This window comes from Tachysurus fulvidraco, chromosome 17 (assembly GCF_022655615.1).
Source record: "Tachysurus fulvidraco isolate hzauxx_2018 chromosome 17, HZAU_PFXX_2.0, whole genome shotgun sequence".
NCBI classification, from domain to species: domain Eukaryota; kingdom Metazoa; phylum Chordata; class Actinopteri; order Siluriformes; family Bagridae; genus Tachysurus; species Tachysurus fulvidraco.
In genome coordinates, this window is record NC_062534.1 from 4,803,713 (window position 1) to 4,817,364 (window position 13,652).

Sequence of the window (13,652 nt, forward strand, 5' to 3'; positions counted from 1 at the left end):
TATTTCTGAATTTTAAAATGAGCTGAGCTACAAAATCTTTTTACACCATGGGAAAAAGATGGTGGGAAAATAATTCATGATGTGATGTGATGCATTACAGCACGAAGCGTTAAAATACACAGTACATTTCTGTACAGTAGCCACACATCCCGATGTGTATTATTCTCCTTTATAACATAGAACTTATGTTGCACTTTTTTCCGAACAAGGACAACTCAAATTGCTCATCATGTTCCCAAGCAAATACAAGAAACAAATACTCTGTTCTTTGTTCTCTTATGAAATGTTTAAAACCTACTAATGTGCTGAAAGAAATTAACATGAATGTTAACTCTTTTTCCAAAGGCCAAAAAAAGTGTTTGCTTCTGTTTTGTTGTCCATGTTTAAATGTCCAGTATTAAATGTCTTCGTCGTGCCTAACGCCACAGTGGTGGTTAATATGAAGCTCATATGAAAAGGGGACACTCCGCGCTTTAAGAATTTGTAGTTTTTCTTGTTTATTTCTGTTTTTCCCAAGAATACGTTCTAAAAAAAAAACCCCTAAAAACAAATTTTTTTCACACAAATGTTTCTTTAAAGTAAACAGTGATATCAAACTTATTTCTGCTCATAAAGATCTAAAATTTGAAGGTGTTTATTTTCAGTGTAAGTAAAATTCTGTGTAAGGTTATCAACAGAGGGAAAAACACACGTATCACGTACAAAGCCCACTGAGTCCTGACTCACTTTAGAACAGATCTGCGGCCAGGAAATCATTCATTTGTTTATACTGATTGAAAATGTCATTTTCATTTTGTGTCACCTCCTCACTAGTGTTTTAGGGCCATCAGAATGCTTTTTTAACACCATACCAGTAAAACTTAATCTACTGTGCTCTTTTTAAACCAGGCAATGTAACAAAATAATGTTCAAATGATGATCTGCATTATATGTTATTTAAAAACACGATTGGAATAACAACAAATTCTCAGTAAATATTCACAAAAACCGAGAACATGTTCTTTCTTCATTAACATTATGGTTTGTGTCTCTGTCTCAGCCTAAAGGATCTGTACAGACTTCAGTCAAGAGCCACGCTAACACACTGCGACAGATCTACACCAAGCAGGTCATCACTCTGAAGCAGTCCATGGTAATCTTGTTCTCTTTCATCCAGAGTCTGCTGAATTATTTATTCAGAACTGAATGCTGTCTGGTTTTATTTAGTATCTGATAAGACTAAGAACGTTGTTCCTGTGGGACTGAGAGAGAGACAGAGACAGAAACAGAGAGAAACAGACAGAGAGAGAGAGAGACAGAGAGCATGATACCTAGAAACAGAGAGCGAGAAAAAGACAGACACACAGAGAGAGAGACATAGCAACGGAGATACAGAGAAACTGAGAGAGAGACCGACAGACATAGAGACAGGCAGAGAGAAACAGACAGACTGAGAGAGAGACAGAGAAACAGACAAAGAGAGAGCATGAGACCTAGAAACATAAAGAGAAAGAAAAAGACACACACAGAGAGAGAGAGAGATAGCAATGGAGATACAGTACAGAGTCAGACAGACAGACATGAATCACAGACAGACAGAGTGAAGGAAAGAGACTAATTATGGTTAAACTACAGCTGTGTCACTGTTCTAACTACACATAAGGTTTGTGGACACCTGTTTTTCATACCCCTCCGTTCTTGTGGAACATCTCAGTCCAGATTTATTCTTGCTTTTCTCTTATAATATGCTCCACTCTTCTGGGAAGGCTTTCCACTAGTTTTCGGAGCATAGCTCTTGGGACTTGTGTTTATTCAGCTACAAAAGCATTAGTGAGCTCAGGTGAGGAGGTCTGGGGTTCAGTCAGTGCTCCACTCCATCCCAGTGCAGCTGAGGAGAAAAAGCAAACATATGATGTTTATACCACAGACAGTGCTATAAAGAAATGTCTTGTAAATGTGTTGTTTACACTTAATTAGAATAATCTAAATACTAAGTGTACAAATGGACCCGTGTTCACACATACACACACACGTTTGTGTATTCCTGGACTCCTGTATAGTATTTGATGTAAGACTATGTGTAGAATTTATCATCTGAGAGTTTATTGACTCATTTCGACCTCTATACAAAGTTTCTTTCTCTCACTTTGTGTCACTGTCTCCTACCTCTTTCTTTGTGCATCTTTTCCTAATCTTTCGACTTCAATTTCAAGAAATATGTTAACGCAAGGGTAAGTTTGTGTGTGTATGTCTCCGTGTGTGTGTGTGTGTGTGTGTGGGTATGTGTGCATGTCTGTCCGTGTGTGTGAGAGACTTGGTGTGTGTGTCTCAAGGTTATGTTTGATCATGTGAACATCCTTTTTTTTCACAAAACATCGATTCAATAATAATAACACAATTAATTTAAAATATTCTTCAACAGTCTTTTATCCTACTGCTTCTTGTAGCTCTTCCATGTTCAGTCTTGCATGTCCTGTTTTTGAGCATGTGTATAATCATCTCAAGCAGAATCTGCAGTAAAGGCGCAAGATTCGTCATGTGATTTTGTTGAATTAAGAAACAAACTCAGGATTATCATCATGCACTGTATATTAGTAAAGATGTTTTATATTGTACTGTATTTCATTATTATTATTAGGAGCATATTTATTTCAGGATGAGATTCTCTCTATGAAGCATCTTGGGCAATAATAAAATTGACTTGTGTTTGGTGTAATTATAAAGAGATTAAAAGTACATGTTTTTCTTTAACACATGAAAAAAGGTACATTGGTTCATTATTTGTCATATACAACTGATAAGACATTTCAGGAAATGTTGTTATAGGTTATAACTATAACGTTGTTATAACGTTGTCATCATCAGAATATCTCAACTGTTGTGGTAATTGTGAATTTCCAGCAATGTTTTATTCCTTACTGATTATAATCATATCACAAATTCGGATTTAAAAATAAATAAATAAATGATCAAAATATGCAAATCTGATACGTACACATTATGTTTACATCATGAGGCTTGTTTGTTGAAACCGATTTTATTTAGTTTATTATTCCAACACTGCTCTTGTACATGCCGACTTGTTATACTATAATCATAATAATACTATGACCAATAATACTAGAATCCTAATATTATCATTAAACATGACTAAATGTGACTTCATGTCACGTGATTACTCATGTTCATATTGTTCCACTTGTGTTTCTTTTAAGAACAAGATGAACCAGAGCATCAGGTTTCTGGAAAGGACCGCAAATTATTCATCAGTAAGTGACAGAAACTCTAATGGAATCTTATTTCTCTTTTTTCAGAATGCGACTAAGATTTTTATGATTCTGTTTCCATTTTTTTTAGGACAAAATAAATAATCTACTTCAACTCGTCGATGCGGCGCAGTATCTCATCTCACAGAACGTGACTTTTACCATCAATCAGGTAACGTGGTGCACTTAAGTGTAGGCAAGAATATGTTAGTGAGTTAATAATTCATTAACGGATTCTGTGTGTTGATTGCAGGAAAGTGAGAAATACAAGCAGACCATCATCGGCTACTTCAAACAGTACATCGAATGGATCAAGACAGCAGTGAGTGTTTTAAAATACTCTTGAATTTAAGTTTTGTTGATGTATTTAGAAGAATGTTAAGGTTTCATTCTTTTTTCCGCTCATTCATTTTATTTTTGTAGCTGATGATGGACGTGGCCTCGTGCAAACCTCTTAGTAACATCGTAGACACTGCAGAGATTCTGGCTTGCAGCTTCTTCTTTGATTCGATGGTGAGAGATTTTATATCTTTAGTAAAATATTTTCAGTAAAACAATTTCACGTCGGTTAAATTAATGAAATAGATTTTAATTTATAAAAACAAATTTTCTTTTAATTTGGTTTTGTGTTTTTTTTTTTTTTACCTTCTTACATCATGAAAATAAATAAATAAACAGAGATATTATATATATATGTTTAGAAATTATCTTGGTTGTCTACAGCATTACATATTGTACTTTAGTTTTATTTTAAAAAATAGAGAGAGAGAGAGAGAGAGAGAGAGAGAGAGAGAGAGAGAGAGAAATAACAGGAATTAGAGACAACTACAGTAGGGCTGTTTGTTGTAGTGGAAAAAAATGTGTATTTTATTTATTTATTCCACATCACTGTGGAATTCTCAAGTCTGATTGGTCAGAAGTTTACATTCTAGTGTAGTTTTAAACAGAATTTAATAGCTGATATAAAGCTTCATATAAATAATGTTTATTTTACATTTATCGAAGGAGTCTAAAATGCAGCACTTTTCTAAATGAAAGTCATTTTTTACGAATTCTCGAAAACATATCTTAAGATATAGAACAGAAGAGTCTGGTGATGGACCCTTTCAAGTGATCATGATCGTTAACTTGTTTTAACGTTAAATGTGTCGTTCTGTAATAGTCATGTTCGTGCTGCTGAGGTATAAGAGAAATAAAGCACTTCAGATGACTTCAAATCCTCAGTCTTGATCTTTGAATCCAAACCCAAGCGCTCAGTCGCGACACACAGCTCTCATAGGTGCACAATGTTCACATCTGTGCATACAGCGAATCGAAGCTGTGTTTTGGCTCAGCATGAATGGAACAGGACCGGCTATGTGCCTGGGCAACCCCCCAGTGACAATCAGCAGGAAGAGGAAATGGAGATGGAGAACAGACTGTTCTGCACTGCTCTGTGTGTGTATAAGTGTATGTTGAGAGGAAGAAAAGATTTTTTTGTGCAGAGGCGTGCCGTTCGGCTCCTTACGAGACATTCTAGACAAATGATTGATTGAGTGTTGAATCCCTTCTAACCGCATACACACTTACACAAGACTGAGGAGTACAGGATGTGATTAGGACAAACCTAAATACTGCAATACTACCATTATAGTCTGAGACTGTATTAATGCAACAAATCTCTCACACTCACTGATTACTGTACCAACGAACAACTTCCAAACATCAGGAAGCACAAAATAACTCCTAACAGTACAGTAATTAACCGTTAGCAGTTAGCTGTTTGCACTCCAGATGTCAGGTAGCAGGTAATCATGCGTAACTGCTGCAGGAAGTTGTTAACGGGTTCATGTCAAATCTCAAAATAGCAATTTATGGCATGCTGAGGTAATTAACAATGGCATGAGCATGTTATTTTACAGTAAAGACTAAATGAGGCTTAAGGCAGGATCCTGAGCTACCCTGCTACAAATTTTGGAGGTTAACTTTCTTCTACCTCTTTCTACAAATAAATGTGCTAACAAAGAACCACTCTTTTCAACAATGGTGAGCAGAAAAGCATCTCAGAATGTACAACTTGCTGAAATTTTGAAGAGGGTGGACAACAGCAGAAGGTCATATCAGGTTTCACTGTAGTTAAACAATAACAGAGATTTAAGGCTAAGGTATTATATCAGAGCCTTGTTAGTTTGTCAGAGTTTGGCATCAGCACTATAAACCTGCTGACGCTGCCTGCTTTGTGTCAACAGTTCAGGCTAGTGGAGATGGTGCAATGTTGTGGGGAATGTTTTCTAAGCACACAGTTTTGTCTCCTTTTAATGCCAGTCAGGCCTGGATACATTTTCACAGACTGGGTGTAAGTATCAAATGCCTAGTCAAATAACATCCCAGCTTAATAAGTTGCGGTCATAGCACAGGGGCAACCATATACAGTGCCCCTGGAGCAGAGAGGGCTAAGGGTTTTGCACAAGATCTCAACATTGGCAGATTGATGATGTTGGCACTTGAGCTCCTGACCAGTGCAAAGCACTCAGGCTGCTTCAGTGAATTGAGAGTACTTCACTGGCCTCCTGAGTCATGTGATTTGAATCTAACAGAGGACATTTTGGAGGTGGATAAGCAGGAGATTTATGCATGAATGTTTAGGAGATGAATCTACAATTAATTACATCAATGTAATCCAGAATCTCTATGAAATGTTTCTAAGACCTTGCGGAACCCATGATAAGAAAAAATAAGGCTGTTCTGAGGGTCTTGTCTACCATAAGCAGTATGAAGTTCCTAAGACAAACTGGCAATTGAGCAATGTTTGAGGAATTAAACTCTTGGAGGTGTGCCGTTATCGGAAAATAAGCAGTGGTTAGATGTGGACTGACGTGAAGTTGTTTGCTTTACAATAAGAACCTTTTTCAGTATCTTTATAGTTATCTTTATTAAGCTTACATTACATGGACATACGTACTGTATATACTTTAAGTACCTGTCAATGAGTTGGTAGAAACAATGACACTTTAGTGTCCTTACTGAATATGAATCAAGACCTGAGAACCAATCAGATTTAAGAATTAGACATTAGAGAGTGTGTGTGTACATATTTTGTCAACCGCGAGTGTCGGTGTTTTGCAGAACACGTTCTGGTTTGGTTTGGGCTGCTCTGCTCTCTTTCTGCTGCCCAGCATCATCCTGTCTGTGAGACTGGCCAAGTTCTACCGCAGAATGGACACCGAGGACGTCTACGATGAGTGAGTACAATACAACTCAAACACAACCCCTGACAACTCCAACCACCATTTATTTAGTTTGAGGTGCTCAGAATTCTGGAAGCTTCTTAAAGTAGTGTGAAAGACATAAAGAAAAATATTTTCTCATCACTCCTTTCTTTCTCTCTCTCTCTCTCTTTCTCTTTTGCTTTTCCCTTCTTCTTTTCCCTCTATTTCCCCCCCCCATTCTTTCCTCGGTCTCAGTTCCTCTGTCTCAGGGACTTGGCACTTCACATTATGATAACCGATTCTTGCAATTTCCATCTTCTTCCATTATTTGTCTCTCTCTTTGTTCGGCACTTTGCACTTTAAGAAAGAAGTCTATATTGTAGATAGTCAATGTTTTCATTGTATTGTTCGATCATGCACACACACTTCCAAGTAATGAAATAGTGCTGAAACATTAAAAAGAATCACCAAGTGTCTTGACCGGAGACATGTCAGTGTATCTAAGCCTTTATGGTGGAAGATTAATGTGTTTTGCTTGTCTTGTATCTTTTTAGCATTGACACAATTCCCATGAAAACGTAAGCTGTTTTTTCCTCCCAATTTCCCTCCTGCTTTCCTCTTTAAGAAACTCATTAATATGAAAACTTTTTGTACAAAAATATCTTCGTTCTTAAGCTTAAGCCTTGGAATGCTTCTCCGGTGAAGGGTCTTGCTCGTCTTTGTGTTGTGTGTGTGTGTGTGTGTGTATGTGTGTGTGTATTGTTTGTGTGTATGTGTGTGTAAAAGAATGTTCTTTTTCCAAAATAACTCCCTTGTTTAACATAAAGGGCTGTTAAAACCATCAAGTATATTACGTATCACATACAATTTCTGTATTTTTTGTCCATTAATTCACTGAAAGTCTTACAATTTGTACTTTGTGCTGTTTTATGCTCACCTGCACATTTATGAGGCCTAACTGTCCAGTCGCATGTCATTTGTCTCATTGCTTATTTTGTTGTTGATTTTTTTTTTGTTTGTTTGTTTGTTTGTATTTAATGTTTTGTTTCAGTATGGAAATTGGTAATAATGGTTATTATAATGAACATATACAAGGTATCCAAAACCCTGTAATGTCAAGGTAAAAAGAACCGAACCCCATTACAATGAATTGATCAAACAATAACGATTTGCATGCGAGGTTTTGGAGACGGTGGGCGATACGGCAAATTTGTGTTGACGTGTGTATTGTAAAGAAAAAACAGACTAGCTACACTGAGTATGACAATAGTGCCACATTTTTTTTTTAAATCACAACAAATAGCACTTATAGTGAAAAAAATGTTTGACGATAATTAGCTTTTGTTAGAAACATTTTTGACAGGAAAACCTAACCCTCAGGGTTTTCTGTGGGTCTTTTATACAAGCTTTCATCCAGAGAAATGCACTGAATAAACCTTAGGATGGAACCTTTTTTCTCTAAGAGAGAAAAAAGTATGTTTAATTATTTCCTTATTAGAATACATTTTTTTTTAGATATATACAGAAAGGATTTTTTTTTTAGTTTTCTTGTCATTATTTTCTATCAAATCTCATTTTGCAAACATCATTTAGGTTGAATTTTTATATCCATTTAAAAAGAAGTCGTTTTGTGGACTTTTGTCCGGATACTTTTGCAGTATCAAACGTAGTGGATGGAGGGCAAATTCTTTAGTAGAGCTGATAAATATATACGAAAAACACTGTGGAAACTTCTAATCCAATCACGGCAGATTCAAAATTGTAAATGATGTATTTGATTGCAGCTCATCAGAGCAGGGGTAGAGTATCAGTACTTTATTTTATTTAGCCTCTTTGGTATGATGATTATATAAAAAAACATAATCTTTAAAGATGAATGAACAGAGATATGTGTGTGTCACATTCAAAACTATTGTCTCTTTGGCATCTGTAGTCAAAATTTTCCACTAATGTTAGTAACAAAAAAGAAACCTTTAAATTAATAATTAATGTTCAATGTAAAAGTAACTGATTTCCATTAATCAAATTTTTTTGCTCACTCAGAACTTTGTAAACAAGAAATTACATGTAACCTTACACATTTGGGTCAAATTCCCCTGACCCTGCACCATTCTCTGTAATGGAACATTAGAACTGCCAATCAGCCAATCAGATGCTTATTGCTATGCAGCTTTAATCTGACTCTGTGCCCCTATTGGCTGAGCAGTTCTTCATGTCTTACGTTGTGTTCTAGAGATATTAAGCAACAAAATACTGTACCACTTTTTGCATCGGAAACAGACTTGTCGTATCGCCTACCTTTAGACTTTTGGTGACAGGATTAAAGAAAATATGGGTGCAAACATGCAATGCATGCTGGATGCAAACATGTTCTTGCCAATTAGCATCATAGCATAGCTGTCTGAGCCAGTACAGCCAGTGTCTGAGCTCAGTACTAACTGCACGCCCCCCAAATAAATCTGAACGCAAGAAAAAAATCATTTCATTTTAATTTTAATTATTAGTTTATTTTTTGCTTTGTGATCAGAATGTTCCTGCATGTGGCTCTGAATCAACTGTTATTCCGGCACCGGGCTGTTTTTATATACTAACTGCATGCCTGTGTTCAAGCTATTTAAATTTTTTACACCTGGTGGTGTAACAGAGGTCAGGACGCAGCGCCACACAGAGGCACGTACACACACGTCCTGCTGTGTTTGGAATGAAAGAGAGCTTGCACTCGTCCCGCCGTGGGTCAGGGTGGTCAGCTTGTTCACCTAAAACAAACTAAACAAGGGTGCTTTCACATTTGGCATTGTTTTTAGAGATACATTTTATGCTGGAGCTGAAAAAAATTGCTAGCTAACTAACTAGCTATAATGTTCTAGAATTATCCAAATATCAAAATGCTACTTTTTTCAGTCTTATTATATTCGCAAACTAACAAGATGACTTTTTCACCAGGACTCTGTCCACCATGTTTGTTTTTTTCCTCTTATTCGTGGGAAACTTGCGACCAGATTGGTAAGGGGTGAAAAATGCGCTTGTAGTCCCCCGGTGACCAAATAAGCATTCTCATAGGTTAATCATTTAAAAATGTGCGCTGATGGTAGAGAAATGTGTGAAAGCACCCGAATGATTGATTTCTTTCATACTGTAGAACAAACCAAATATTGTAAAAGGATTAATCTTTATTTTAAAAAAACAAAACATGGATTGCTAGTCAGTAGCGGGTGATGTACACTGTGACGTCCTGTGTGGCATGGCAACACACTTGTCCTGCTCCTCTGGCACACTCACAGGGAATGAATGAGTCTTGTAGTGAACAAAGTGCCCTGGAATTGATCATTTCTTTCCAATTGTTCTCCTTAAGCCTCCCCGCCTATGACACTATGACTCGATTCCCACGAGCCTCTGCACCCCCTCGCCATGGCGACTGGTGACACCAAGGAGGAACCTTTTTTTTTTTTTTTTCTCAGTACTCCACAAAGGTACTGACTGTGGTTGGATTAGAAGTGATGAGTATTTCATCTTTCTGTTTGTCTATCTTGACTTCACATATGTCTGACAGGGTTCCCACACTTGTACATTTGCATATATTTTCCAATTTCCAGCAACATCTGGTAACCACAGAAACCAGAAAATGTGTAAAATGTCCTGTGTCTAAGATTGTATTTTAGTGTAAAAGGTTTGAGCTTGTGGTTTGGCTCGAGTGCTCTAGTGTCATGTGTGAACTGCTTAGAACAAATTTGGTTCAAAATTGTTCAGCAGTAACATTTTAAGTCTGGGGAAATATGACAAAAAATACACCCAGGATACTTTTCATGATACGTATATATGTAATGCAAAAATGCAAAAAGAGTGATTTAAAGTGGTTTAAGCAAAAAAAATTAGGTGGGGAAAAATTTATAGACATATATCCATTTTTTAATCAATTCAAATTCAGTTCAGGAAAAAGTTCAACATGTGAAACCGTACAAAATTATGTAAACGAATCAGCTGCTTTCATTCAGAATAATACATTTTATTTAAAAAAATATTCATCATGCTTGCAATAGAGGGGCACGGTGGCTTAGTGGTTAGCACGTTCGCCTCACACCTCCAGGGTGTGTGGAGTTTGCATATTCTCCCTGTGCCTCAGGGGGTTTCCTCCGGGTACTCCGGTCTCCTCCCCCGGTCCAAAGACATGCATGGTAGGTTGATTGGCATCTCTGAAAAATTGTCCGTAGTGTGTGTGTGTGTGAGTGAATGAGAGTGTGTGTGCCCTGCGATGGGTTGGCACTCCGTCCAGGGTGTATCCTGCCTCGATGCTCGATGACACCTAAGATAGGCACAGGCTCCCCGTGACCCGAGAACTTCGGATAAGCAGTAGAAAATGAATGAATGAATGAATATTTGCAATACATTTATCATCAAAATTTTCAAATTATCACAATATCAATGTTACGTTGCTGAGACATGAAAACATAGATGTATATATAAAAAAAAGATACAAAAAGGTTCTTTTACCTTCATTGAATATCGTATTTGAATTTAAAATGAGTAACTCACTAAGTGCTGGTTAATACCTCTATCTTGGCTCCATCTGCATGACATTTGTTTCTGTGTGTATGCTATTGGTGATGAAAAGCTCTGGAAATAATTTTTCTAAAAATAGTGGGAACTCTGGACAATGCTAAATTTGTTCTCATGGACTTTTGCACTTACATATCTGTTTTCTATCTAAATCTGTCCAGTCACGATTAGTGCTTCTCATGTATTGCATATAAAAATTATAATGGAGTATAAGGTTTCGCTACGTGTGATGGTCTTCACTGAGCATACAGTATAAAAAAACTCAATAAATCTCACCAAGCTCACTTACACACCTCATTTTCACTTGGTTTTTTAACACTATCTGAAATTTTAATGCACTTTCTTACAAATTTATGATCCTTATAATCTCTCTTTCTCCTTTTAGTGCTGCAAGAAACTGACTGAAACTCTAAACTGTGAGTCTCTGGGCATTCTTTCAAGTATTTCTTTTACACATAGAGGTGCCAACATCGGTGTTGCTTTTCAGCTTTTTTAGTTAAAAACGTAGGTCAGTCTAAATGGCGAATACATTTTATCGGGCAAAAAAAGCTAATTCACTGAAAGGGAAAGGACAATTTAAGTAGTGATTACTTTCCCTTCACACCTAATTTATTTATGTGAACGTGTGAATTCACAAGTTTGAGTCTTGTGAGCCAAAAGAATAGAGTATAGAATAGAGAGAATAGAGTTTTTTTGGACACGTACACATTACAGAGCAGTTAAATTATTTTTTCACATATCCCAACTTTGGAGGTTGGGGTCAGAGCACAGAGTCACCCACTATACAGCACCACTGGAGCAAAGATTTTTAGGGCCTTGTTCAAGGGCCCTTGGCAGTTCTGGGGCTCGACCCCCAATCGTCTGATCAACAATCCAGAGGCTTAACTGTTTGAGCCACAACTGAAAACAAGTGGCCAGGATAAAAAACAGCTTCTAAATACTATTTTTTTTTTCTTGTTAATTGTGGCTTGTTATTTGAAGAAAATAACAAAACGTAGCCATCTTTTAAGATATTCACTGATTTTTGTGTTTGTGATGTTGGCACCTCTGCCTAAATCCTTGCTTTTATGGTGTTATATTATTATCCTCCTTCTCCTTTTTTAGACTCAACTCATGAACAGCAGTCCCAGTTTAGAGCGGGGGACGGGATCAGAAAAGGACGCCTAGACACAACATCAACAACTTGGGCTTCAACTCCACTTTCCACTCTTCACTGAGTTTCCAGTTTATTAGTAACTAATAAACTAGCAACTCCAACACTAGAACATTTAAGAACTTTACCTAGATATTCTTCTGGCTTGAGACTTTTCACTGGCATCACATCAGACCATAACAGCAACGTAGACATGGGGTCAGGGACATAATCAACATACAACATTAAGCCACTATATACAGTAGATACACAAATCCTTGTTTACAGTCATTGTGCAGTCAGGTATTTTTGTACTATTTCGACATTCATTCATAGATTCATTTTCAATCTCCTGAACATACCTCAGAAGCCTGTCTGAGGGAGGATTTTTATGTATAAGGCATTATACTGTACACTACCTGCAGCATAAATCTGCTGTTTAAAGGGACCATTTCATTTATGAGCCAACAACCTTATATGTATATAAATACATGCTTGTAAATGTGCTAATACTGTCGTGATAATGCAATATGGGATTGCTGTTGAGCCATGCAGAGGCTAAATGAAATGTTGCCTTTATGTTAATGGTATAGATAACGTCACCCTGAAATCATGTGTATGATAATGTTCTTAGGCAGACAAAATGCCCGTTCTTGAAAGGTTCAAGATACACCATCTCTAACATTTTAGAGGAAATAACAATGTGGCAGTTTTAAGGTAATTTAGTTTCTTTGAAAGAGCATTTTTAAAGCACTGCCCTCTTTATGATACTAATCAAACAAAATCTCATAAGCTGGAGTTTTTAGGTGTAGATAAAGAAATCTCCACATTTAAAAAAGAAAAATTACTGATGCCAAATCCTATTTTTGTAGATCTCAGGTCTCTTAGATATTATAAATCATGTGTGGGTTTTTTGGCAATTTCAAATGATCACTGACAAACTATCAAAGTGTGAATGTAAAATGTCACTGTAAAACAAAAAGAAAGAAAGAAATACAAAAAAATGCCTGTGTAATTTTTGGTGGTACCAGAATCAAATTTATTTCACTGCTCGTTTGTTGCTAGGCCTTCGTATTCCTGTATGTGATGATAATAACAATAATAAAAAATAATGTCAGGTGCTAGATATTTTTTGATCATAACTGTTCTTTCTGTGGGAATTATATATGATATGACAGTGTTATACAGGCCTTGAATAAAATGTTTTCGTACACCCCACTTAAGGTCCCCAGAAGTTGGCTGTGGCTCTCATTTTATTCACTGCAAACTACGCACTGCAGCATATATCCTGGTGGAGTCTGGATCTTTATCAAAGACATTCATCACATGCTATTGAGCAGCTGAGGTGGTTGCCAGCATGGCTTGTGGTTAAACTGCCTGAGGTGTAAATAGTTGTGAAAAAATGCGAAGCCAATATAATTTCCTGGGTGTTGCTTTTATCCATTTTTCACCTTAGTATCTTTGGGTAGTTAAACTTTTTTCTGATTTACATAAGGGTGACCACAAACAGGACAAACCAAACAACATTCAAGG

At 36.7% G+C, this 13,652-nt stretch overlaps 1 protein-coding gene across 15 annotated transcripts in view; it reads left to right on the forward strand.

Moving 5' to 3' along the window:
- Positions 1-13,353, forward strand: part of prom1a (prominin 1a) — a 55,634-nt gene extending 42,281 nt beyond the window's left edge. For 4 of the 15 annotated variants that reach the window (XM_027154761.2, XM_027154765.2, XM_027154778.2 and 1 more), the window contains 12 exons: positions 1,040-1,132; positions 2,193-2,210; positions 3,195-3,248; positions 3,337-3,417; positions 3,499-3,567; positions 3,669-3,758; positions 6,351-6,466; positions 6,988-7,011; positions 7,485-7,553; positions 9,786-9,903; positions 11,373-11,403; positions 12,092-13,353. In XM_027154761.2, the coding sequence (XP_027010562.2) occupies positions 1,040-1,132; positions 2,193-2,210; positions 3,195-3,248; positions 3,337-3,417; positions 3,499-3,567; positions 3,669-3,758; positions 6,351-6,466; positions 6,988-7,011; positions 7,485-7,553; positions 9,786-9,855 (684 nt within the window). In that variant the 3' untranslated portion in view covers positions 9,856-9,903; positions 11,373-11,403; positions 12,092-13,353. The other 11 variants (XM_027154767.2, XM_027154770.2, XM_027154762.2 and 8 more) reach the window with 8 other exon arrangements.
- Positions 13,354-13,652: the final 299 nt, after the last annotated feature.